The sequence below is a fragment of the Trichoplusia ni genome, chromosome 15, assembly GCF_003590095.1.
Source record: "Trichoplusia ni isolate ovarian cell line Hi5 chromosome 15, tn1, whole genome shotgun sequence".
Classification (NCBI taxonomy): domain Eukaryota; kingdom Metazoa; phylum Arthropoda; class Insecta; order Lepidoptera; family Noctuidae; genus Trichoplusia; species Trichoplusia ni.
Window position 1 is genome coordinate 6,416,129 of NC_039492.1, and position 27,323 is coordinate 6,443,451.

Here is a 27,323-nt window from a genome sequence, read left to right on the forward strand (position 1 = left end):
ATTTCCTCTGAAATGGATCACATTATAGAAAAAAATATAGAATAAGTAATTTTAAAAATTGAAATATAGAACTCACTCTTTTTTTTTAAAACTAGCACCTAAACCTCGATGTCCAACTTCTAGACCAGTCCAAGATGGATTCCAATATTTTGCATGTGTTACTTGTAAATTACACAATGGTTGTGGCATAGGCTTCACAATCAAATAATCAATGTATGCTACCCTAAAGGGCGATGTTTCACATTGCATGTAACAGGCAGCTGTAAGGAGCCCTCTGATGGTTTGAACATGTTCGGCAGTATATATGTGTAGCCCACATGGCATGGAGGATCCTCAGACCCAGCACGACTGCTGTATGCATAAAAATCAACTAGATATGCAAGAGCTTTCACATCTGGAGCTGTGATATTAATAATCAGCACATCACTGGGTTTAAATTGTCTTCCAAACTGTTCTTGTGTCTTCAGGACACAAACAGATGGATCATTATCCAGTGTAGAGACATCTACTAGCACTCCGGTAGGCAAATCAAGATCAGTTCCATCTGTACTAAGGGATGTCTCTTCTAAAACTGTTGTCTCAAATGATAACTTCACTGGAGTCACTTTAATATTCAAAATCTTTTCAGCCAAGCGGCCCTTCAACTTTAAAGGATTATTCATGAACTTAAACTGCAGTAATGTCTGAGTTGTGAGCCAACCAGCAGACACATTTTGTTTACCTTCAGATTCACCATATGTATCCACAAAAGGATGCAGGACAGTTTCTTTGATAACTCGAGGTTGTATATGAATTTCCCATTGCCTAATTATGACACTATTTGCATCTGCATCATTACCAACAATACATTTACCGTAGCGATACAGCACATCACAAGTGTTAGGTATAGTTACAGTTTTAGACCATAAATCTGTGTTTTCTTTATGATCAAGAATAACTATCTTGCTGGGATCCCACTCGCCAAGTTCTGGAATACTTCCCGTAATAAATACTTTTTCTTTGGGCTCGATAGTTGGCACAGCTACCGTAAATAGCCATTGTTGCGATGCTACTTGAGCTCCGGATTCTAATTGATTACCGGACATTGGTTTTGGTTTCCGGTATTTTGGAGCTCGTTTATCTTCTAAAAAGAACCAGCGTTGCATTTTGTTAAAATATGGTACAAGAATTTGAAAAAAAATTAAAGTATGGTAAAGAATGCCAAACTCAACATTAAACGCTAAAGAAAAAACACATACAAACACTGTTTATTTGCAAGTCTTTGACACTTGTCTTAACTTGACATTGGAAAATTAAAAAAGGTTTAAATTAACAAACAGGTTTGATTGCATTACCTTGCTTACAATTACATAAAAGGACAAAGCCAAAAAGTATTATACATCAAGACAAAAATCACTACTCACGTCTCACTCGAACTGAAGTTGACACTAGTGAAGTACTTGAAGTAGTGACTCGGTTTAAGAATGGAATGACGTGATACGGACGTAAATGACAACTGACTTCTGTTAGCAGTGTCGCCCAGAACCAATTACCAAACTGGCAAACATCTGGATGATCTGGCAAGCATCTGGCAAACTATCCTGACCTGGCAGTGGCAACGCTCGCTCTGTTATCAATTTAATGTTGCCATAGCACTAACCGCCCGTTCTTCTATATTTTTTCACTAGCTGTTGCCCGCGACTTCGTCCGCGTGGTTAGAAGATATAAGTTATGATTTATATCTACCTTGTTTTTCCATATTTTCCATTGCTCCTATTAAACAAACAAACAAACTCTTCAGCTTTATATATTAGTATAGAAGTATAGATTCAGTGCAAGTAGATCAATAACTTACATATTTCAATTTTGGCCCTGCATGATATGCACTACACACAATAAATGATAAAAAAACACACAAATATTAAAAAGTACACATGAACTATATTCATTTTGTCTGTATTAAGGAGTGCTATCTGTGCAGCTTGTAGTGGTAGTACATAATTCTGATCGACTGCATGAGGCCTCGCAGTACAGTCGTATTTCTTCGTCAAAAAAACGGTTTATTCTAAAATCATCATAGTATGCCGCATGCCGAAATTAACAGTGCACTTTTCAGAAAACTTGTCATCAACAAAGAAATATCATAAAAATGGTAAATACAAGTGAGACTATCGCACGAAAGGTTCAGTTCTATGAAAAAACCCGGTCAAGTGCGAGTCCGACCCGCGATATTGAGGGGTCCGTCCTAATTAGCTAAAGAAAAAGAAATCGGTTTGGTGAAAAATTTATGAGCTACGATGCTTTCATTTAATTTTAGTATTTATTGCGGCCGCGGCAGCATAAATATATAATCTGTTAAAATTTCAATCTTCAACCGCGGTTCTTGAGTTAAGTACAGCTTGGGACAGACTTATGGATACCTTAGCAATAGGGTTCTGTTTTACCCTTTGGGTAAGAAAACCTAAGAAACTACAAAAAGGTAACATTTTTGCTTTATGGTAACCCCTTTATTTATTTATTTTCTGTTTTATAATCAGAGCGGCACAGAAATACGTACTTCATCAGATCATTCAGATCTAAAAGCGTGGTAAAAAAATGAAAAAATGTCTATCACATTTCATGAGCTGCAGCCTGGTGACAGACGGACAGACAAATAGGCCTCTTTGACTATGAGATATTCATTATAAAGTACTGAATATTATAAATCGTTTAAAACTGCAAAGTTGCTAGGTATCTACAAAATTTTGTTGACTGTATTCGTATGTGCCTATTCTAATAAAAAATATAATTAGCAGTAGGATTATGTTCAATCACTACGCGAGTTTATTTTCTAGGCAACGAAAACTTGCTGTGCATGCGTTTCTATTTTGTGGTAATTAGGCATTTACATATCTACGAAATCGGTTTACCATGCTGCCTACTGATACACCGTTTTTGACCAAACAAAAAAATATTCCCTTCTTTACCTTTCGATAAAAATCTGGAATTAGCCTGCCGTAGGTAGGTACACCGACACGGCTAAAATTTAAAATTTAAGCTATATTTCCAAGTTAAATGAATGCGCAATTTAATTTGCTAGTACACAGTGTACAGACATTTTTTTCTATTTGGGAATCGAACCCGCAGCTCATTGTCGTCAAACGATGTATCCTGCCCGCCACATACATTTTTTAGTACTAACTACATACCACAGTGGTTTATATTTAAAAACTAAATAAATAAGACATTTTAGCTTTGAATTTTTTTGTATTTGTATAAACACTTAAGAATACCTTTACATATTTATAAATATATGTTATGGAGAAATTACCTTTCTATTTATTGCTTTTTTTTACCCTAAAGTTATATCAGGCAGTAAAAATATACCTAATGTTTCTACCTTAAGCAAGCTTTGCTCGCTAGGCTAAGGCTAAAGTAAGTTTCCTATCTTATCTACAGTACTTATTGCATACTTAAAGAAAGAATAATTTGGTCCATAACATACACAATTATTTACATTTAACAGTCTTTTTTGAGTGTCTAACTCTAAAACAGAATCTTAATTTAATGACTTTATAGAATCTTTACAAACAATTTTACGAACTTAAATGTACTTAATGTTTAAAATGGACAATTAAATCCCGGGTGTAAAAACGTACAATTGTCACCTTGTCGACATGACCCTTTTCTCTGGAAGTATATACAAACAGCTTTGCGGCCACCACGAGCACCGCCTCTACCTCTCTGATTATTATCCCAATTCCCGGGATTTTCCCTCGCCAATGTCCGCCGGCACCTCTGCCACGCATAGCACCTCGGAAGTTACCCATACCAGGAAAGCCGTCCCGGTCCAGGGGGAGGCCCCTGCCGGTCCTGACATATTGAAATCCATCGGAAACATATTTTGTTGCATATTGAAACCTTCTGGTGGAACAGGATACATTGGATTTGGTCCTCCAAACATATCGGGAGACATCATCATACCGTCTGGAGGCATCATCATTCCTGGAGGCATATTTCCAGGAGGAATAGCTCCCGGCGCCATAGGTCCTGGCATGCCGTTAGCCATAATATGTGGAGGAACTCCATTAGGCCAATCAGGCACCATGTTACCTCCTTGAAACCGGGAACACCAGGGAATTGTTGAGCTTGAAAGTTATTTGGAAACTGATTCATGTTAGGCGGGAACATATTTGGTACATTCATATTAGCTGATGCCGGAGGCGCATTGCCTTTGGGTTCAGGCCAAGGCATATTTCTAAAATCACTTATGTTGTCCTGATTGCCAGTCACATCATCTAAAGGTATTATCGTAGGTTCAGCATAAGGATGCGTTTCCGGATCTGGTTCAAAAGCTGAGTCAGGTATCATAGATTTAGAGAAATAAAGTGGCTGTAGCGTTCCTTTTTGTCTTATTGCTTGTAATTCTTTTTCTTTACTATTTTTCCCATGCTCTACTTGAACTTGCCCATCAGCGTCAATAGGTATAAGTGGTCTCCAGTTAGTCTTCTCCTCCATAACGTCATCATTACTAAGATTCCTTCCTTTCTGGAACGCGTCTCTTTCATGTATTCTTTCTAAGTATTTCATGTCAGTAAAGGTTTTAGTCACATTAACTCTTTCCGTTTCGTCAAGTTCAAAGTATTGAACTTCCTCGAGCTCAGAGTCCGGTTTCCATTTAATGCTTTTTTTGGGCCCTTTTCGTTTGTGATAGCAGAGAACACCCTTAAGTCCATTAATTGTTAACGTATGAGGTTCTGAAATGTCCATCTTCTCCTCGTTCTCAGTCTTATCAACATTCGTATCAGGGTCTTCATTTGAATCAGCATTTTTCTCCGATTTCTCTTTATCTTCTGTTTCCAGCGTGTCTTGGTAAAATCTTGGTGGCACAGACTTGCTTTCACTATTCGGACTACTCATGTTGGTGGGAGTGTGAGGTGGAGAGGAATCGTTTCCTGAATTTCCATCTTTACTACCACTGGTTCTTCGTTTTCTTTTCTTTGGATCTTTTTTGTTTGTAGCTGAAGCATTCAATGCGTCCATGAACATATCACTTTCTAACAACAGCATCGCTGGAACAAAAAGAAATAGATACTGTAAGTTTCAATGATATCTACACTTGTAGTTCATCAGGCAACTATAAGATACAAGTTTATATAGAAAATAAACACATTTTACAAGTCTAAAATGTATAACGATGGGTTCATTCGGTGTAAATATAAAATTATAGGTTAAAACAAAAAAGGTCTATTTATAATTCCAAAATGATACAAGTTAAGGATCTGGATTTTAAATACAACTTGTAACTTATTTAACTTGTAGATCCAAGACAGGATTTCCTTTTTTTACTAAATAAACTGATTTTATCAGATTACTTTCTGATCTTATTTATTTACAAACGCTGATGATAAACACGCAATCGCTGTTGATTAATATGACTGGGTCACTGTGACGTGAAGACAAATATTGACTAACGCTCTAGTCTGCGAATAACGGACTTTTTTAAATTGCAAAAAGATAAACAGGTGATCGTCTGTTTAGTCAAATGGTAGCCTTTTTATACGGTACCCATATTCGGAAAGTAGGTACTCTCTGATATAGCCGTATTACAACTAGTTTGAATACACGTAGATAAAACCTAAGCAATTCCAAATTCGGTTCGCAAATTTAAACAAATTCAGAAGTTATTCGAATCAAGTCAAATCAAGTTTGGCTATTGCTAAGAGGGAATCGTACACGGTGAGGTATCGACATCAAAACTTGTTTGAATTGTCGATAGAATATCCATACTATATAAACAATCATTATTTTATTATAGAATATTTTTATAATACTTGACATGTTGTGTCAATATCGTCAAATAGCCCTTTTATACTAAAGGTTAACGCCAAATTAGCCGTAAGCAGATTTATAATATCTACTCAAAGCAAAGGTCAATGAACAGTGAAAGTTAGCTTCCTTCGACGCTATCTACTGTTATTGAACAGAGCCCCGTTCATGAATGTGCCAACAAATCACAAATTGTCTGAAATTTAAATAATATTTAAGTAGACGTAATATCGGAACCTCTAACAATGCATTACATATTTTCAAATAAAATACATCTATCTCGGGCAAGATACGTCTGTATGTAGTAACTACATAAACCTACCTTAATTCTCTGCTGCCCCGTACGTAGAAAACAGAAGCGTAATGGTTTTACAGCAGCGATTAACCTACCGCTATTGATGCCACGGACACGTAGAATAACATAAGCAACCGCTTAAGTGTTTTATTTCAAACCTAGATTCAAAAGTTAGGGACCTAAATAAGTAAAATCGTAATCACCTTCTACTTTATGAATCGTCATGTCCGTATGTATATCTTGGGAACCAAAGACTTACGGAGTGTCTACCTAATTCTATAAACTTAACAAATTAAGTATTGCTTCGTAAAAATGAATAGGTATTCAATGTTATCACTTATTTCTTTACGGTGCTACAAAACCTTTCGCGTTGGAGGTCGACTCGTACTTGACCAGTGTTTCTTTGATCACGCAATGCCTACCGACAAGTTCTGCAAAGCCCTAAAATCTCAAACCGTAATATTATATTTATGGACCGGCACCGTTCTATTTAATATCTGCTAAACGAATATCACTACACAAGCATAACTGTTACATCCCGAGCGTCTAAAACAAGCGTACCGATCGATAAATAAAATGATTTCGTTTTATCTACATACTGCTAAGACACTACAAATCTAAAAACAATTATGATTTCTTGCTCTGGTTCACCACTACGAAATTAAAAGATATTAATTATGAAACTAAAGCGTAATCTAGAGGACGGTAATGCTAACTAGTTTAGTGTACGAATAAATTTGCAACACAAGTCAGCTAGTCTTCAATCATTTTTAATAAACCTCAATTATCTGAAAACGCTCTACTTGGCGGCTTAAGTTTATTATAGGTCATCAATTACGAGGCGAGTAAGTACTTTAGGCCGTTATTTGCCCATGCTTTGTATTTTAGGGACGGTAACTCGCATAAATGGCTCAGGTCGACTTTTATAACTTCCGTCATATATTTAGACACTAACTGAACACGAAATTATGATAGCAGATATGAGATACACATAGCTTACTATCAAAATTAAGGCCAGACGAACAAAAGTAGACAATAATTACATGTACAGAATTATTAATTACATGTAATTAATTCCAACAAATTTCGCTATGTTAGATAGTGCTCAGCAACAGTTTTAGTATGAGTAAACATGGTAACATGGTTTCACTATCTTGTCTGTTACTAGCGCTTAGTATGGTCGTTCAAACTTTCATTTGCTAGGTAGACTTTTTTAACCTTATACTAATTGAGTATCGCATTATGTAACCACGGTAAATTTTTTTATTTCGTGTTTCTAAACAACTTGTCGACAAAATTCTAACATACCGTACATAGGTTAAGATCGCAAAACAAAAACGGAAAAATTTATTTTGAAGAACACAAATAAAATCAGAATTGGCAGAGATTTCTTAAGAAATAAGCAGTACCTTCATCTTGTACATCATTTATATTTATGTTATATTACTATTAAGACCTCTTGTGTGTGTACATAAATTATTAAATAAATAAATAAATAAAATCTTTTTGTTTGGTATCTTAGGCTTACAATATTATGTTGTGCTGTGTTAATTATTAGTGAATAACCGAGAAAACCGTACTGAGAATATAATATTATTTGACTGATGACAATCACAGTTTTTTATGTTCTACTGCGATAGCAGTTAGTAATTATAAAAAAATATATATATTTTTGTAATTTCTATTGTAGAGGGATACGAAGTAACAGCAAGCACTATCAGATAAAAGATAGACGGAGCTTTGATATTTTCCCGCGAATGTGACACACACGAAGTATTTCGGGGAAACCCATTCATGTTTTTTTAAATACGTATCTATTGTTTTTGTGCATAAACAAATATTTTCCGAGAAAGCATTGCGTAGTAAACATAATACAAGGAAAAATCAACACATCGCATCTAAACGGATTTTGAAAATTTTGAATAGGAATCCAATTTCTTTCATTATTGTAAGCGTTTATGATCAGAGGCTGTTTAACTGTCGTTTTTGCTCTGCGAGGCTCCGTTTTTTTAAGATTCAGACTTAATATAACCAGTATTTTTTTTCGCTTCGTCTATCTTCATTTCCGATATAAGGTATACGTACTTACTACTTAGGTTGCTAATTTCGATAAATTCTATCACAGAATGACTCATTATAAAAGTTGAACTGAATAGTCATGCGGTAGGTATACATTATGCTAAATCGTAACTCATCTTTTTCGATCAATCGAAATGCAACAAAAACTTGCATTTCTTATTTATGACTTTTGGTTAAGTTTTAAACCTGAATAAAAATATGGTAAATTTGGTTAGACAGATGAGTCCAGGTACGTGATAAAATAGATGGCGTGGTACAGGTTTAATAATAATACGCGCAACTCAATAAATTAGATTTGCTTGAATATTATTTATAAAAGCAACTTTGTATAGAATAATTACATATCATAAAAACATTGGTCAAGCAAACCAGATTTTAATGTTAGTCAGGGACATAGCTACTAAATAACTATAGATACCTATATATTACGCGTACGTAAGTAATAGATGATATTTTGGGTTTTAATAATAGGTATCTACGCTCAAAGCTTAAAAAAGGTAAAATATTCAGTCAACTTAACAACTCAATTATTCTAACATAAAATTTCAGTCTATTAATCAGATATAAGTACCATTCAAATGTAACTTATTTTATTTTTCTTAATGTTTTTTTTCTGTAAATGCCCAGTACCGCTAATAAGAGTGAATGAGCGAAGTTAATAAGGACTTTTCTTATAAAAGTAAAACAGTTCGGGAAAAATTCGATTCACCCTGCTTTGTTTGGGAACCTAATGTTACAACTACATACCTATTAATAAAAAAATACGAATGTAAAAACGAAATACCTATGTACTGGGGATTGGATATGATGAGACTCGTTCACTCACACAATATAAGTTTTTACAATCGTACTTTAAACATTTCATCAAAATTCAGATAATTTACGCGTCTTACACTAATTCTCTCATACTTTACCTACAATTAGGGGCTAAACGTTTATTTTTGCTCGCGTCCAGTAGTATTATTTAGGGCCTATTTTTCAATCGCCAGATGGTTGAAGTTTTGACAGCTTTTGTATAGAAAATATGTCAAACGGCCATATTTATTCCTCAGATAGAAGTTAACTGACGATCAGTTCAAAAAATCGGCCCTTATAATAATAGTAATAAAACAATTTAGATAGATAGGTATATGTACCTATAGAGGATTTACGTCTTCATCTAATTAGAATATGATGCCTAAATATTTTATAGGACTAGAACTTTCAATTTTATGTCTACTTTACGTTACTAAACGAAAAATTAATGAAATTTTAAGTGATAGTTAGGGTTACGCCTACTAAAGATAGAAATTAGGCAAATTTTATGGCACAAAGTTCCATCTCTAGTTGGGTAATCCATTTCTTAGTACCTCGTTGAATGCGGTTTTGTATTCAGTACCCTAATTGACTGGTCTTAATAGTATGGGACTGATAAATGGCCAGGGTCATGTACAGGTCCTAAAGGGTAGTAAATAATACTTAATCGAGTGTTACTTGTATTCCATATTCGATGTAACAAACATTGTATCTACCCCTCAATCTGATAGAATAGGTTATTGTGCTCAAAAATAATAATGTACGTACCAATATAAAAATTACTACTAGCTAGATATCATTGTACTTCAATGATATGTTAAGCTTTTAGCTAGAGGGAGGTAAAGGTTAAGTCCTATTACAAAATAGCACACTGGACTATTTTTACGTAACCTCACCATCCAAATATTTTAATCACGTAAATAAATCACATCTTAAATGTGTTCTCACATTTATTTAAGATTTTTCAATGCAAAAATTCTCAGGTAATTGCATGTTTCTCTACTCTTATAAGCAGTATTTATTGATTATTTGATTGGTCAATATTAGGTTTGGTCAGTCATGTATTAATTTTTCCAAATATATTGAGCTATATCTGTAGACATACGAAATTATCTAAAATGTAGTAGTTTCTATTCATCCTTATTTCTAGATTGGAAGTAAATAAATAAAACATAGTAGAAAATGACGTTGTTGTACTATCGAAGCCTGTGAAGACTTCAGCTGCAACGTCCTAGAAAATCGATCAAAAATGTTATTTTCTTAGTATTCCTCTGATCAACCGAAACATCTAAAATTTCAGAACCTCTCCCTACCTGCCTATTTAATAGTGGCATATTCTATGTCAACGTTTGAATAATTGTTTTCAATCTTTTTGAAATTATTTCAAATCTGGTCTGTTTAACCAACGTCCCTAGGTAATAGCAACCCTTTAGTGGATCTTAATTCATTCATGCATCTAACGTCTGATTTCGAACTATTTAAATATTCGAATTTTCCATGTAGTCATTTTGCTTGGTATCACTTCAGTTGGTTGATGTGATGTATTCTCATTCCATATGGCTTCCATCAGTCCGCACGAAGCACGATTATTGCCTCCGGAGAGGTGCGCTGGAGATTTCCACCTCACCCTTCTATGTCTTCCAATCGGGTCAATTTTTTTAAACGGAAAGATTCATATTGAATTCAATATTTATTAGAAAAAAATACTTTACAGGTAGTAAAAACACTTTAGAACCCGTTAAGTTATACATTTTAGACTTACCACTGACGATTAAGGAACCTAAATAATTCAAAAAACTTGGCGTAATTAACCGAAGAAGTTGCCACGACCAATGAAAATCTGGAAAAAAAGAAACTATTAATAACATGTTCAATTTTAAATAAATAGTAAAATACTTACGTTTGTGTTTAGGCGGAATTAGTTTGATTGAGCCCGGTTTTTCAACAGGCTCTACTATTTTCGGTTTCTTCTCTGGAGGCGAGTCGTTATGGGCAGGTGAAGATCTTTTTGGTATCGATACCGTGGGTGGCAGAATGGGTGTTGATTTTTTCGTTAAAACTGCAGCACGAGACGGCGGTGGTTTAACTTCTTCCTCTAGACCATGTTTCCTAAACTTAGAGTGAAACGTTTTGACTGTTTTGGGTTTCGGTTCATCCGGCTTTCTTACTTCTATTGATATTGAAAGTTTTTCTTTCTTAGAATCGCTCAGTTTAGGTATTTTACCCAATTTATGAACTGATGGAGTTTTTTCGTCAGATTTATCAGACGTAGATTTATCTTTACTTTTTTCGTTTTTATCGTCCCTTAATTTTTCTTTACCCTTATCCCTATCAGAAGTAGATCGTGAACTGCGGTCTTCTTTTGATTTGCTACTTGAAGATGACGATTTATCGCTTGATTTTCTGCTACTATCACTTTTAGACTTAGAACTATGAGAAGAGTGTCTATCTTTATCTTTTGACCTGTCTTTACTACTGCTATGTCGACTAGAACTACTTTTATGACTACTTCTATGTTTGTCGCTAGATGAGTGAGACCGACTTGAATGTTTAGAAGAACTGCTAGATCTGGAACTACTACTTTTTTCATCGGATTTATCTTTACTCCTATTTTTCTTTTCTCTTGATCTTTCTGAATCCGATAGTATATCTGACGTTTTACTTTCGCTATCATCATCAACCTGCGATATTACTTGCTTTCCGTCTTTTAAACTGATCTTTAATACGGGCAATGCTTCAGGCTCGACGTCAGTTTCTTTTATTTTATCATCAGTCACTTTATCTTGGTTCACATGGACATTGTTGGGTTTTTCCAATTTAACGCGATTTTCGCTATTTTTATTATTTTCAAGAGATTCGTTGCTGTTCTGTTCTGCATCACAATCTGATTTTATGTACAGTTCTGATTCAGATTGAGCTTCCGATATAATTTGAGGTATATTGGAAAGCTGGATAGGAACAACTTGTTCACCTTTCACAGTTTTCAACCATTGCTCAACTAATTTCGAAGCTAGGGCTCTGATAGCTGCAAAAAAAAACATACAAAATTGATAACAATATTTAACAATTCGAAAGCCTAGGTACAAGTCGAAGGCCTAACAAAAAAAAAAAAAAGTACAAGTCTTGCTTCACGCCTAACACAGTTATGACAAGGATAGAGCAGCTGTGTTAAAAGTAGAAATAATGTCGTCGTGGGTAAACGCTTTGTAGTACGGTAGGTACGAAATGGCTACTCGACTTGTTATTGTGTCATGTGTGTAACAAAGCTTAGAAAATAACACCAGAATAAGTGTTATTTTTTCAATACACAAATTAATTTAAAGTACGAACATAACAGGTATTTAAAAATCAACGTATTCTTACCAAAGTGGTTGTCATCTTTTGACAGCTCCTTAACAAGTTTTGGACAATTATTTGTTTTTAGTCGTTCAATATCAACAGGACATAATAAAAGTAGTTCCAATAACTCTTTGACTAAAGGCCAGTTTTTAGCATCTTTGCTTTCTGATAGCCACATGTGTACCAGTAGCCATCCCCCAGAACCCATAAATAAACCAAGTAGCTCAGTTTCTGTACATTTCAGTATTTGTATGTAAATACATTTAGACACCAATTTCTTCGAGAACTTGGTCATTAAGCTGAAAGATTAAAGTAAATATTTTACAAACATTTTGTTTTAGTAAAACTTCTGAAAAAAAAGTATATCCCTAAAGGTAACGCAACCAAAAATTATGTTATATTTATCAACACGAAAAAATAAAGTTTTTTTTTGTGCTTTCATTACTGAATTACCGTCACTTAACAATTTTATTGTGTTGCAAATACATCTTTTACTTTTATATGAACGGTAAAGCGGCTGAACATAGAAATATCGTAAAAAAATCCGTCTGTACGTTCGGAAAAAATGCATAAACTTAAGTACTCACCTAGCAAGTCTCTGAACTTCATCTCTGCTTTTAATCCCGCCATTGGGGGACAGAAGTACGCTGAGGCAGTTTAATAATTGAATTGGGTCAATTCGCGGCTGCAAAAAACAAAGGATTACATTTAGCCATCGCTTCATAAATCCGCTATATGCAATTTGAAAATGACCCACAATTCGCTTAAGTAGTGTCGAATAAAGGCTGCAGCAGAATTTCGTATTTTAAATGAAAATTACGCAATCAACCAACATTTCGAATTTAACTCAGGGTTTTAAAGAACTCTTCGTTCACTAACCCCCGCATGAAATCAAATAGGCCCTTTTTCCCAAATTTACGTCCAATACTTTATTTTACTTCCCATCATTAGGGGCGTTTAGCACGAAGTGATTATGTTTAATGAGCATAACGATAATTATTGATTATTCCCAACAAACACTTTATAAATCACCACATGGGAATTATTGGTGGTTATTGTAGGTATACGGTAACTGTTTATTTTCCCGAGGTCGACTTTTTTTTCAAATACCTATTCTAATCCCTTCGATTAAACCTGGGCATTGGAAAAGATATTACTACAACATTAAGCAATAAGGCTACTAAGTTCTTTTTCTTCATCTCTTTAAATAAAATTATTTTACCATATTAGTGATTGGAATTAATATGGAACTTGAAGCTTGTTGTGTTGTGCGTTACAGTTTTTGTTCATCCTACAATTCAATTTAGATTCCAAAATCGCTAATAGCCCATATTTTTTCTTCCTTAAATAAATAAAGTTATGAAAAATAATATCTACAGCTTGGAAACAAAACTGTTTTGTTCTGGATTATAAACAACATTGAGACTGCAGCCCGACTCACATAGGCGAGACTCGAGAGCAGCGTAGCGATATTGTCATGACACACGAATATAGATTTTATATACTATAAACTGAACGTTCAGAAATGGTGGACGAGCAGTGACGATAAAATTCCCGATGCTAAGTTATTGGAATTCTATACCTACATCTCTAAATCTAGCTAGAGTCAGTTTGCGAATGTAATAAAATCTTGTGTAACGCGATTCACCGTAAGTGCATTAGGTCTACAAAAACTTTGTGATGTATCGTGAAAAAATTATACGACAGACTAAGTTCGAATCATGGTTTGTTTTGCTGGCTGCGTAATTGCGTCGCAGTAGAATGCCAATTCAAAATGGTCGTTGCTTACGTCATTCAAGGCAAAAGTAAAGTAACAACTCATCACGTGATGTTCTCGAAGGTTTTTTACTTTCTCTTTTACGTTGTTTTACTTACCGAAATAGCATTTTGTCGCCAATAATATATGTAAATGCGCGATAAAGTGAGAGTTAATCCGTTTAGTTTTTAATTACGTATAAAATGTAAGTAGGTAGGTGGTATTGGTATATTATGTCGAATGACTTGAGTAAAATATTATAGTGGAGACAAAACTTACCATTTTTAATAATATTTTAAAGTACTTCAAATATTAACACGACACCCGACTGCACAATGATCTGCCATGCCACGCCCTATGATCCCGATACAACATGGCGTCTTATCATTGTTACAATCTAATTCTTTCACGGCGTAGCACTTATTTTCTAGTATTCAGTTCAGTTCATTGGTATATTACACTATTTCGAACAAGTATTGCATAAGTCTCTAAATAATCACGTGTGTGACATTACATTATACATTACTTTAGCAATTTAGAAATTGGTATATTATAAACATTAATGCTATTTTTATTTCTCTACATAAGTTTACGGATCCTTTCTTATCCTTGTATAAAATAGATTTAATAAAATTATTTATTAATACGACACTTCTATTTGTATGAGTTGGCAGTATTCCAAGCAAAGGCCAGCTAAGACGTTCGATCCGAGTAAACGGCTGGCAAGCGGAGGAAATGCTTGAAGAATAAAGTATACGCAGACGGACGGACTGAATTAAATTGAACTAATGAATGGTGTAAGCGGAAAGGGAAGTTTTCAATGTGTACGCGAGTGAACGAATGATCGAAAAAGTTTAAGTGTTGCCATTCTAAACGTAAAATGTAGCAGTTACTTTTTGCTTATTCAATTTCCTGGAACTTAATGATCAGAATAATATGATTGACTTTAGAGGTTTCGTTCAGGGCTGTAAAAGATTAGGTACCTCGCTCTTTTGTGGGCTCTGATCCATGGCTGTAAATTAATAACACTCACTACAATCACCAGATTAAAACACACTAAAATAATAATCTTGCTCATTTACTTCTAGCAGCTACTTGGTAGCTTTCTAGTAAGCCTTAGTTTATTACCGACATTAGCATTACACAAAATTTAAGTTTTGCCTGATCTAATTTATTGATAAGCAATCCTAATCCCTATCTGAAGTGGGCGCAAAGGTCTTACGAAATCCAAATGGTGTCAACAGAATTGAAACCAAACTAAATCTGCTTCATGTTTTTCTAAAGTTATTTTGAACTGTACTTATGTTTTTTTTGAGTTAAATTAAAAAGGAGAAAGGCAACATTCACTAAAGTGAATGGTCATATTTGTTTGTTATATATATAAAATAACATAATTTGTACCACTATGGGCCGATCGATTTAGTCAACCAACACTTGCCAACTTGGCAACTCTAAACTCGATTCGTTCGATGTCAATATTGTCATTCTCACTCTGTTGAGTGAAACATCACTCACTCGTTACTGTCAAGCTGCAAATTCGATTTGGTGGTATTAGATTTGGTCCATCTATCTGGCATTAAGCGTTTTTTTTTTAATAACCACTGGTCATTAAGTGTTAAAATGTGGAGCGATTCCTTGCTTATTGTATTTATTTCTATATGTACGGCGTTCTTAGGAGAAGGTGAGTTAATATCAATTAATGTTTTGTTTTAATATTTTTTTTTGGTTAAAATTATTTCTAATTGGATTACAGGTTTAACATGGATACTGGTATATAGAACAGAGAAATATCAAAAGCTTAAAGTCGAGGTAGAACGTCAGAGTAAAAAATGTAAGTTTAATAAATATCAAAGAAGAAATAACATACTTGTCAATCACTCTTATCAATTACCACCAGATTATTGGAAGAATAATTAAATATTTCCAAAACACTATTAACGTATGAACGGTGAAAAATATAGAACTTGCTGTGCTGAATCAGTTTTAATAATTTCATAACATATATGCTATTAAACTATTATTTAGTTCCATCGTCGTTACATATTACCAATGAACAAGAAGATTTTTTGATGATGATATCTTGAAAAAGCATTAATCAATCAACTATGTGTTTCAGTGGAGAAACGTAAAGAAGCGCATGGAGACTCATTGGATAAACAACATAAAAAGAAAATTGAAAGGGAGGAAGAAAGACTCAAAAACAACAACAGGGACCTGTCATTGGTCAAGATGAAATCAATGTTTGCGATTGGTTTTGCATTTACAGCCTTACTTAGCATGTTTAATAGCATGTAAGATATTTTATTTTAGTCCAGAGTTTAAAAGGCTTAAATTACAACAAGCTAGATGGTATTTTCTTCTTTCATAGCACCAATCTTAGATGCTTGCAACTCCTAGTTGCAATTTACTTTAATTAAATAACAAGTCCAAAACATTTTAAACAATCTGTATACTTATAACAAAAATGCTTTAGTAGTGCGTTAGTACAATAAAGATGAACAGGAAATCTATTCTTTATGCTAAGTTTAAGTAGCGCTTCCTTAAGTACCTATATTGGGCAGTATCTGGATTAGCACTTTAATGCTTTCTGAGGACCCCAGCTATAGAAAATAAATTGTGCAACAAACTCCTCTCAAGATGCCTTCTTTTCAAATGCCATTTTTTTTAAAGCAAAGCAAAATATATATCAAAGGTTCCATGTCAGCTATATGACTGTTTGAGGTTACTGCTGACCTATGAATTTGTCTTACAGATTTGATGGGCGTGTTGTAGCTAAGCTCCCATTCTACCCTATCTCATGGATTCAAGGACTGAGCCACAGGAACCTGCCCGGTGATGACTATACTGACTGCTCTTTCATTTTCTTGTACATATTGTGTACTATGAGTATAAGGTATGTCATAAGAATCAGTAGTTGATATCTTAAGTGTCTTAAAAAATGATAATTTTCTCTTTCTAAATCAGACAGTATCTAGTATAATATACAATTTTAATACATATTATGCATTACCATTGATATTCTACTTTAATTTTTTGTGCTTAAATTATGTCATTAATATCCAACAACCTAAATTAGATTTTGCTGTTAATATCCAGCCGAAGTAGACATTTAAAGTCATAATATATTACCTAAACATTAATAATATATTGTTTCAGACAAAATATCCAGAAGCTTTTAGGATTTGCCCCATCGCGAGCTGCATCAAAACAAGGTGGAGCTCTGTTTGCCACACCACCTGCTCAGTTCAAGTAAAAATAGTTTTTTTGTCCAAGAAATTATGTCTTAACTGTTGAGTTAAAAGTTATAGAATAAATCAGCATTTATTTATTGATTTCATGTTTTTTATTTATAAACTATATCATATGTGGAGCATATGAATATTTTAATGTTACGTAAATTAAAGTGAAAGAAATGGGAAACACAATATAGCTTTTTTGTTAAAGTTTATTCTACTAACAAGTTATTGTACATAACACTTAAAACAATCAATACACATTAAATTCTACCAACTTTTCATTAAGTAAGAATCTATCAAAGTGAAATCGTGTTAAATCAACTGTTGTATAGTGACTATCAATAATGAGTTCAGATATGGCTCGTCCAATGCCTGGTGCATGCTGACATCCTGAAGACAACAAAAATTATCAATATAAGTACATATTGCAAACTTAAGTTATATAAAACTGATAAAAGACATCTCCTATAATATGTCAATTATTATTTATGCATTGAGTGGCCTTAAAAGCCAAACATATAATGCAGCTGAGTCTGCCTAATATCTCAGTCCAAAGGTAAAAAAAATGCTTTCTGAAAAGCCCTCTTAAGAGGACCAAAAAGGTAATAATAACTATTACCAAATAGAGGGCTTTAAGGTGTGACTTGTTGTCTAAAAACTGAGTTTAAAAATAAAACGCAACTTAAACCCAAAGTAAAACAACAATGAAGATTACCAAATCTAATACATCAGTTATAGATAAAAATAGATGAGAAATAGAAAAGGCACCAAGTAACAACTTTTAAGTATTTTAACAGATGGTTTATAGTGGTGCCCTGCTGATCGGCGAATAGGTGCCATCTATAATGAACAGTGACCCACAACCAAATATAAAGAATTTATTATTAACTAGCTGATATACCCGCTACTCCGTCCGCGTGGCTTTCAGTTTGCAGCGAGCGGTGGTTCATGATTCGATATATTGACGTGACCGTCGGTAAAACAGTGCAACGATTTTACAGTACTCAGGGTTGGAACTTTATTACTGAACCGCTAGATGGCGTGGAGACTTTTTGTTATATTTTTTTTTCTTGGTAGAAAGTATCCTATGTTATTTCTACTACCTCCAAGAATATGTGTACAAAGTTTCATGTTGATTGGTTGTGTAGTTTTTGCGTGAAAGTGTAACAAACAAACTTACTTCACAGTTATATATATAAAAAAAAAGTTAGGATAAGGATTATTGTTCAAACTAGGCTATATTATACTGCTATTCAAAATTAAGCAGTAATAAAAAGTGACGAGTTTTATATTTGGTCTATCTTAAGTTATTGTAACTTAGATTGCATACCGAGTTTTCCAAAACCTGTTGCTAGATACAAGTTGTTGTGATAGGGATGTGGCCCAATGACTCCAGTATTGTCAAATATGTTGCAGTCATGCATTTCAGTCGTAAATCTCTTTATCTGCAAATAAACAAATTGATTTTGTGCTGTAATTTAATATACTGACACATAAAGCATATTCAGTTTAAATAAATTTTGAAAATTACCTGTGCATTACTACAGCTTGGAATTCTGTTTAACAATGATGGTTTGATTATTTTTTCAAAATAATCATTTTCACTCATATTTTTACTGTCATCATTTATGAGTGGAATATTCCCACAAAATAGATTACTTTCTAGACCATTTCTCATCACCCACAGTCCTGTAGTATCCATGACTATAGGTGTAGCCAGGCCAGTTTCTGTCCCTTTATCTAAAACTGAATATACTTGAAATTCCCTGAAAACATAGACCATTTTAGAGAATATAGTATGATAAAAAAATTATAAGGTTCTAATTAGATTTGATCATGATATTTGTTGGACAGGAAACAATGCATGAGAGTGTATCTTCCATGAAAAGCAACCATACTTGAAAGTGGCTTTATAGCTGTCTACCAAAGAAAACTGGACCAACTGATAATGAACAAATAAAATCATTGACCTCTGAATAAAAACTAGCCAAATTGTACAAAATAAACCATCACAGCTTACCTACGTTCTATAGGCAATGGCATGTTCAATAAACCTTCTCCTGTTCCAATTCTAGCCAGTTTAGCTACCTGTCCAGAGTTATCACCTGCAGCTAAGACACATACAGCAAACTTAATTGCATGCTCTTCATTATCCTTACTTTTATAAATAACTCTAGTGATTCTTTCAAAGGATCCTGGAGCCACACCTTCCATAAGCAAATCTTGTTGCTTTTCAAGTTCAAAACCAGTAACTTCAGCATTTACAAAAGTGGCACCAAGCTCTGAACATTTTTTCAATAATCCCTTATGAAGTTCCCACGTATTAAAGGTGCCTTCAGATTCTACTGACATACAACCTGGAAAAAAAAACAATTCATTTTGTTAAAAAGAAAATCAGTGACACAGTAGTTATCTAGATAGATTAAGATTCCCAGGGAATGATGTTTTGTAGTAACATTACAAAAAAATATTTAGTACTAATAGGAAGATTGTAGTTATGTCCAATTTTAAATACATATTTCTGCAAAACTAGGCATTGCTTATTTTAAACAAGTATATATACATATAATACACATATAATACACGTACCTAACTTTACATCTTCAGTATTTATCCAAGGATAAAGGCTTTTAATATTTTCTCTACTCAATAATTGATGTGTGACCCCAAGTTCATTTAATATAGTGACATTTTCTTCCAATTTATCAGCATACTTCTCACTTGCTAGAGTAAGGGAACCGGTGGGCGTGAACTGAATGTCAATGTCTTGACTTAAGTTTTTTTTTATGTCTCTTAAGAACTCAACAGTGTGTTGAGAAAGGCTTATGTTTTCAGGTAATGAGAAATGCTGGTTTATCATGCCTAGTGACACATTCCTTGTTGTGTTGTTAAGCTATAACAGAAAATTTATTGTAAACTAAGTTATGACTAACTGGCTACTTGAATTTTAATAATCTTTAAGTACTTACAGCAAAATCTTTGTCAATCAATGCTACTGATAGGCCCTCACCAGCTCGTTTTTTTAACCAATAAGCGACCGACGCCCCTATGAAACCAGCGCCTATTACTACTATATCAGCATGCTCAGGATAAATTATATTTTCTTTTAAACCCATAAATTCAGGTATATCATTGGAAAGAATGTTCACTGTTTTTTTGAAGGGGTTATTATGCTTTGCGTAATAGCGGACACCGCTTACTGCGCTGGTTCGGAGTATACTTCGATATATCAATTTAGAAAACATTGTCTTAGATATTAAACAGCTTGACTTTTAGAGCATATTTATTTTTACTGTAGTATTAGTAGCACACCCGGTATACCAGAACGTGAAGACAGTTGTAAGTCAGTGAATTTGTCAAAGCTTCTTTCTGTCATCCAACTGTCGAAATCAGCTGAGCATCTGTCATCATACTTTACCTTTTCAAAATTCAAATACGCTTAGGAACCAGTGACCATTTAAAATTTTTGGGTTAACGTCAAAGACATTATATATTGGGTAGCGTAGCGTGAATAGTAAGGGAGTAACATAAATATGGGTCGAGTCTGGATGAGGCTAGCACAGGACCGTAGAAATTGGCACGAGAAAGGGGAGGCCTATGCCCAGCAGTTGGAGGATAAAGGCTACAGAACATATATACCCCTAGAGGGACAAAGGATGTGGATGATGATGATGATGAACATAAATACGTATCGTAAAATACAATCTTACTAAGGGTTAGTTATGGGTGTTTTCTTGTTAATCATGATGACGTAAATAAAAAATATGAAATTTTAGAAATAGGAATAGGTATTTAAAAGATATATTTTTTGCTAGTACCACTTAAGCTACTATTCCACCTAAGCCTGAATTACAAAATAATAAAATAATTGTATTTTTTTTCAATTATGTCAAGCTTCTTGGTAGTCTGTGTTTGTCAATTTTGACATGTTTGTTGCGTTTTGTGCTCAATGCTCATTCTGTCTAATGTTCGTGCGTGCTATTTTATTTCGTGTGGTGCACATGTGATACATGTTACAATTTTGATAAGACGAAATGAGCTAATTCTTTATGTATATTTAAAATTTAACAAATATTGGTCCCTACATAACAAACACTTGTCCACTTGTGGCAATGCTTGTTTCATCGTTATTACTAAAAGAATATGAAGTGTTAAACAATATGTGTTTTTGAAATATTATTTTTTATATTTATTCATATTTATGCAGTCCTGATAAGAATCGACTTTATTAGCAAACATTTAGATTAGTTATTTAGGATGGTATGAAAAGGAGTTAAATTAATGCAGGTAATAAAAGCAATAATTAATGATTTACTATTCCAAAGAATATCTTTCCAAAGAATATCTTCTTTAATAATTGATTGCTGTTCTACTTTAAATTTAAATTCTGTTTACTTATGTCTATTATTTTTCTTTATTTCCTAGAATACCAACAACAGTAAGCAACCATGGATTCAAAGTATGCATCCGTAGGTATAGAGAACAACCTAAAAGCAGGTGGCCTGAAAAGAAAACATGCAATAGAAAACATAAAGGCAAAAAAGATAAAGTTATCAAATGAAGCTGCTGGAGTTAGTGTAACAAACAACAATAAAGTTGTGACTAACGGACATAATAATGTTTCTGAAACCAAAATTGTACAGGAATCTGTACAGGATTTGCAAGTAGCAAGGAGACGGTTGCCAGTATTTATGGTTAAAAACAGGTAAATATTATTTTGCTCCTTGTCTATCTATTATTCAATGTAATTTTTTTGATTACAAACAATCTATTTATTTTATTTCATGCATCTAAACTATAATATTAAGCATTTAAATAATCTTAACACATTAATTTAGAAAGGCGATATTGTGAACAGAAATTACCAATTAATTACTAAAAATTGTACAAATTTTTACTATAAAATCATTTCAGACTCATTGATGAAATAAAAAAAAATGATACTATGATATTGATCGGTGAGACTGGCAGTGGCAAAACAACACAAATACCACAGTTGATACATGAACAGCGTCTTGAGGGTGCTGGAGCCATTGCTGTGACTCAGCCGCGCAGGGTTGCCGCTATTACTATAGCTCTGAGGGTAGCCGCTGAAATGAATACAGAAATCGGATCTATTGTTGGGTAAGTAAAGAATATTATACTAATAACGGAATTTTAAAGATGAATTATCTTTTAACTATATTATTATATTGTGTAAAAAACTCTGATATTCAACATGCTTTCCAGGTATTCTGTAAGATTTGAAGATGTGACAAGCCCAAGAACTAAAGTTAAATATTTAACTGATGGAATGTTACTACGAGAAGCTATTGTCGATCCTTTGCTCAAGAAGTACTCAATAATAGTATTGGATGAAGCTCATGAAAGGACAATTAGTACAGATGTTCTCTTTGGAATTGTCAAATTAGCTCAGAAAGAAAGGAATGACAAGAAACAAAATCCTCTTAAGGTAAATTCTGCATCTTTAGGCTAGTACAACAATCTGATTTTGTTTTATATGCCTTTGACCTTCACTGGAAGGTTTAGAATGAAATTTGTTAAAGTGGCTTTCCTGATTACTAATATGTAATATTTTTAGTATACATTAACAAATGAATTCTGTGTAATATGTCTTGACCATAAGACCTTGTTGCTTTCGAATATCATTGTTTGGCTTTTCCAGGTAATTATAATGTCTGCAACTATGGATGTGGATTCATTCAGGAAATATTTTCACAATTGTCCAGTAATTTATCTGGAGGGCAGAACTTTCCCAGTCACTATCTATCACACAAAAACGAAACAAGACGACTATCAGTATGCTGCCGTTTGTACAGTATTTCAACTGCATGCAACTACTCCTGCAAAGTAAGACATTTATATATTTTATTATAACGCATCCATTTCAGTCGAGTATGTAACAGTTCTTTAATATATTGTATATTGTTTCAGCCATGATTTCCTAGTCTTTCTGACTGGACAAGAAGAAATAGAAACAGTCATGTACAATATCAAGCAAATTGCTAAAGTAAGTGTAAAAAAACCTTAGCAAATTATATTTTTTCCTGATAATTGAAAATATTGCTGTATAATTACGACAATGTTCGCTTTTATGCTAGATCGAACATTCCAGGAAGCGACTGGTCCGCCGATAAGGGTGTGTCCGCTGTACGCGGGACTCCCGCCGGCGAAACAGCTTCAGGTGTGGCGGGAGGCGCCTCCGGGCACGAGAAAGGTCATACTGTCTACCAACATAGCTGAGGCATCTGTCACCATACCTAATATCAAGTGTGTTATCGATACTGGTGTTGTAAAAGAAAGGTGCGTTATTATTTCGTTTTGGAATAGTTAGTAAGAGAGCACATACTATCTTAAAGAAGTAGAGTTCTTGTAGTGTTGTCTATAATTTAATTTGTTCATTCAGATCACAACCTATTCATAAGTCCCAGGCAGTGATACGAGAGCTTATATTTGTGACAATCTATTCTAATAGAATTTCACCCACTGCAATAGTAATAAAAGCAGTGTGATTAGTTCGTAGGAAGCAACTGGTAAGCCTGAGATCCATGTACTGATGTGTTGTTGTCGTGCAGGACGTGGTCTGGCAGTTCAGGCGCGGAGCGGCTGTGGGTGCGCGCGTGCTCGCAGGCGGCGGGCTGGCAGCGCGCGGGCCGCGCGGGCCGCACCGCGCCCGGCGCCGCCTATCGCCTGTTCCCCGCCAAGGACTTCGCCGCCCGCCCGCAACACCACACGCCAGAGATCGTTAGGTAACATTCAACTTCACTACTGACGAATCTAACAATAATTGAACCTTTAAAGCGCATACGCACCTATATAAACCTTTTACAGCATGTGTATCATTTTGGCATAGCCCATAACCGTGAGGCACACCACGCTAGTTCTCTGAATATTCACTCATTTGAATGCAAATTATGCATCTTATATTTATAGCAATAAAGCTCATTTTCGAGTTTAATTAAAATCTCTCTTCGACCCTCGTGATGCAAACCAATGCTGATGCCAGTGATTTCAAAACATTTGAAACTTTTTGATAAAAATAATAGCTGCCTTGTCTTAATGCCTGTTACAGATGTCCGCTAGCGTCCAGTTTGTTACTGTTGTTAGCTGCGGGTACGGATCCCAGCACTTTCCCTTTAATCGATCCTCCGCCGCTCGATTCTGTTAAAGCGTCCTTACAACTGCTCAAAGAATTTGGTAAGTTTTAATAATATTATACATCGTTTATGAGTCAATATTACGAGTTAATTTTAAAAGCAGTACATACCAAAAAGCAAATTTATTTCGTGTGTAATATTTCATTATACCTTAATTAGAATGTGTTTTAAATATGTTATGTTTTCAGGGGCTATTGATAGTGAAACAAACCCTAAACTAACTGCACTTGGAAAGAAAATGTCAATGTTTCCAATAGATCCGAAATATTCTAAAGTTCTATTGAGTGCTCCGGAGTATAACTGTTTGGAGGAGGTAAACCTATACATAAACATAATATTGTAGAACAAGAAAATAAATGATTAAATTTTGATTTTTATATAATCTTATTCCAGGCATTAAGTTTAGTAGCAGTGTTGTCAAGTGAAAACGTGTTTCACACCCCGATACATAAAAGAGAAGAGGCATTTAAAGTGAAACAGAAGTTCTTGTCGCCTCTCGGTGACCACATAACTCTGCTCAATGTGTTCAAAGCTTTTTGTAAAGCTCCACTGAAAAAGGTTAGTTAATTGTTAATTGTCAAATATGTTGTGGTCTACAATGCTTTTACTGTACAGTGACATGGTTGTTTTCTTTACGGGGGCAATGTAATTTTACGCGTATGTCGATGTAATTGTCAATGTCTATAAGAAATAGCATAATATGCCGAATCTTGTTTTAATTTCATCGAAAGTTCTATGGGTTATAATTATACTTCAGAGATTGTTTGTTTCTTGTTACAGCAATGGTGCAAAGAAAACTTTTTAAATCACAAAAACCTGACTTACGCGTGCGATGTTCGTCACCAACTGTTAACAATTTGCGAGAAGCTAAATATGACTGTTTCTAGCTGTGGGCAAGCATATGATCAGGTAACGGAATATTTTTCATCTTTAATGGGTAAACATTTATTTATTTTTAAGCTATTATCTAGTAATTACTTCGAAATAGATCTTGCTGCGTAGCAAATAAAAATAATATTAACATTGAGATTTGTTTTTGGTCGAACTATATGTACAAACTGCGAAGTGAGTGGTTCTTCACAATTATAATTATGTTATAGCTACTAAAGTGCCTGGTGTGCGGCTTGTTCATGAACTGCGCGTGGCTGGTGGGCGGCGGCGGCGGCGGTGGGGGCGCGCGGCGCTACGTGACGGTCGCGGGCGTGGCGGCGGCGCTGCACCCCGCCAGCGCGCTGCAGGCGCTGGGCGGGCCGCGCGCGCCGCCCGCGCTGCTGTACTCCGAGCTGCTGCACACGGGCCGCGCCTACATGCTCACGGCCTCCGCCGTGCAGCCGCACTGGCTCACACAGCAGGCGCCCGCGCAGGCGCGCCGCGCCCGCAACAACAGGTGACCGCGCCGGACCCCGCGCCGCCGCAAAGCTGCCCGGACTACTCACTGAACGATACCCCGTGCACGTACTACATAATTTACAATATTGTGTTTTTTTTTTAATTTTGGTCTTTTTGCATTTATTTATTTTAAAATGCTTGCACAAAAACCGTAGGCGGCTTTGTATTATATCATACGCAAACACGATTTAAAAAGTCCGTTTTGGAATAATATTAGAATACCTGAAATAAGGCATAATTAAAAATTATTGCTTGCCGACAAACCCACCTCTTATTACAATATAATATTGATTTGCACTGCTGCCAGTAAAGTGGAATTTGTTTTTCATTGTTACATTTGTAAGTTGTAACTAGCATTTCGATTTGGCACAATGAACAATGTGTTTCGATGCTGTTAAATATACTGTGCCACCGTAAAATAAGTGATAAGAATTGTTGTAATATTAAGTTTAAGCTCGTTCTTTGTTTGTTAATATAAAACTCTAAGATATACCAGTGTTTCCGCCGTGTCATGTATGAAAACTAGTGTAAGTACAGATAGTTTAAGTCATCTGTGCGTGCAAAGTTGAGTTGAATTCATAACGTAATTTTTGTTCAGAAACATTGTCTGGAATGGAAATAGTACAATCAAACCAGGACTGTCTACGTTAGCATGCACATCTTTGTTAATTTCTATATTTTTAGATTACGACCTGGTGCTATGTTAATATAGGAGGAATCAAATGATAACTGTATGAATGTTGTAAATATATGTAACATAATAAATATAGTTTTTACCAAAACGGTTTTTCTTTTAAAGGAATTATTTTTTGTTAGTTTTTTTTTTCTGAAATATTACATCGTTCGTTGACAGTTATCCACTCATAAACAATCGAACGTATAATTATGATAATAACTGATGAGATGTAAAGCAGATGATATACCTAAAAGATGTACTAGCGTGGGTATTTTATGTATATCACCTATCACCACCAATTTTATCAAGAGTGCTTTATCGTTCATGATGGGAGAGTCCATCTGTTTTTTCGTATTTGTTTTGCGAAAGATAACTTCGCCATTACATTTTTCAACTGACGTTTGTGTTTTAAATAGTAGGTAACTAGATTTTAAAAAGTATTTTAAGACTTGGGGATATGTGAAATTTATTTATATTTAGCCGATAAATTGTTAGGATTACATTAAATTAGGTTTGCATTAAAGCAAATCGAAGCTTGAAACTGAAACGAAACATCTTCTCATCGCAGTGTAGAGCACATATTCCTTTTATGATTAAAAGAAGGGACAATGAGGGTTGCTCGCGTTAACGTTTACTAGTATTAGTTAGTTACTACTAGTATCTTACGTTTCAGATTGACGCTCCGTTGGGCGTCAACTGTATACCTATTACATATCTATATAACCACAGATCATTATTGCAATAATTTCGTAATAATAAAAAAATAAATCGCTCTTGCAAGCGTTAAAACCGCGGCCCGTTTCGCATTGTTAGT

The 27,323-nt window shown here is 34.5% G+C and overlaps 4 protein-coding genes and 1 pseudogene across 4 annotated transcripts; 2 read left to right on the plus strand and 3 right to left on the minus strand.

The window, feature by feature from the left end:
- Positions 1-78: 78 nt before the first annotated feature.
- Positions 79-1,232, minus strand: LOC113501365 (glycerophosphocholine phosphodiesterase GPCPD1-like). The gene has a single exon (XM_026882499.1). It carries the CDS (start codon positions 1,143-1,145, stop codon positions 219-221), a length of 927 nt encoding a protein of 308 aa, XP_026738300.1. The 5' UTR covers positions 1,146-1,232; the 3' UTR covers positions 79-218.
- A 2,309-nt stretch (positions 1,233-3,541) lies between these two features.
- Positions 3,542-15,328, minus strand: LOC113501366 (annotated as a pseudogene).
- A 221-nt stretch (positions 15,329-15,549) lies between these two features.
- Positions 15,550-17,383, plus strand: LOC113501369 (calcium load-activated calcium channel). Its single transcript, XM_026882502.1, has 5 exons — positions 15,550-15,732; positions 15,805-15,882; positions 16,168-16,342; positions 16,804-16,944; positions 17,208-17,383. The coding sequence occupies exons 1-5, from the start codon at positions 15,672-15,674 to the stop codon at positions 17,302-17,304; spliced, it is 552 nt and encodes a 183-aa protein (XP_026738303.1). The 5' UTR covers positions 15,550-15,671; the 3' UTR covers positions 17,305-17,383.
- Positions 17,384-17,478: 95 nt separating this feature from the next.
- On the minus strand, positions 17,479-20,703 carry LOC113501368 (FAD-dependent oxidoreductase domain-containing protein 1). Its single transcript, XM_026882501.1, has 6 exons — positions 20,257-20,703; positions 19,877-20,180; positions 19,308-19,644; positions 18,819-19,053; positions 18,618-18,732; positions 17,479-17,677 (listed from the first exon to the last, which is right to left on the minus strand). Exons 1-6 carry the CDS (start codon positions 20,530-20,532, stop codon positions 17,538-17,540), a joined length of 1,407 nt encoding a protein of 468 aa, XP_026738302.1. The 5' UTR covers positions 20,533-20,703; the 3' UTR covers positions 17,479-17,537.
- Positions 20,704-21,223: 520 nt separating this feature from the next.
- Positions 21,224-26,615, plus strand: LOC113501367 (ATP-dependent RNA helicase DHX33-like). The gene is made up of 13 exons (XM_026882500.1): positions 21,224-21,574; positions 21,713-21,992; positions 22,202-22,411; positions 22,517-22,739; positions 22,953-23,137; positions 23,222-23,297; positions 23,403-23,590; positions 23,863-24,036; positions 24,360-24,484; positions 24,633-24,757; positions 24,838-25,002; positions 25,225-25,353; positions 25,545-26,615. The coding sequence occupies exons 2-13, from the start codon at positions 21,736-21,738 to the stop codon at positions 25,833-25,835; spliced, it is 2,148 nt and encodes a 715-aa protein (XP_026738301.1). The 5' UTR covers positions 21,224-21,574; positions 21,713-21,735; the 3' UTR covers positions 25,836-26,615.
- The last annotated feature ends 708 nt before the right edge of the window (positions 26,616-27,323 follow it).

What these genes read in the sequence shown, in the direction of transcription:
- LOC113501365 (XM_026882499.1), bottom strand. Translation starts at nt 1,145, where the DNA reads ATGCAACGCTGGTTCTTTTTAGAAGATAAACGAGCTCCAAAATACCGG.
- LOC113501369 (XM_026882502.1), top strand. Translation starts at nt 15,672, where the DNA reads ATGTGGAGCGATTCCTTGCTTATTGTATTTATTTCTATATGTACGGCG. An exon ending in TACGGCGTTCTTAGGAGAAG is followed by an intron (nt 15,733 to 15,804) that starts GTGAGTTAATAT and finishes ATTGGATTACAG; the next exon opens with GTTTAACATGGATACTGGTA. An exon ending in CTTAGCATGTTTAATAGCAT is followed by an intron (nt 16,343 to 16,803) that starts GTAAGATATTTT and finishes TTTGTCTTACAG; the next exon opens with ATTTGATGGGCGTGTTGTAG.
- LOC113501368 (XM_026882501.1), bottom strand. Translation starts at nt 20,532, where the DNA reads ATGTTTTCTAAATTGATATATCGAAGTATACTCCGAACCAGCGCAGTA. An exon ending in TACTGAAGATGTAAAGTTAG is followed by an intron (nt 19,645 to 19,876) that starts GTACGTGTATTA and finishes TTTTTTTTCCAG; the next exon opens with GTTGTATGTCAGTAGAATCT. An exon ending in CCATTGCCTATAGAACGTAG is followed by an intron (nt 19,054 to 19,307) that starts GTAAGCTGTGAT and finishes CTATGTTTTCAG; the next exon opens with GGAATTTCAAGTATATTCAG.
- LOC113501367 (XM_026882500.1), top strand. Translation starts at nt 21,736, where the DNA reads ATGGATTCAAAGTATGCATCCGTAGGTATAGAGAACAACCTAAAAGCA. An exon ending in CATGCAACTACTCCTGCAAA is followed by an intron (nt 23,138 to 23,221) that starts GTAAGACATTTA and finishes ATATTGTTTCAG; the next exon opens with CCATGATTTCCTAGTCTTTC. An exon ending in ACAACTGCTCAAAGAATTTG is followed by an intron (nt 24,485 to 24,632) that starts GTAAGTTTTAAT and finishes TTATGTTTTCAG; the next exon opens with GGGCTATTGATAGTGAAACA.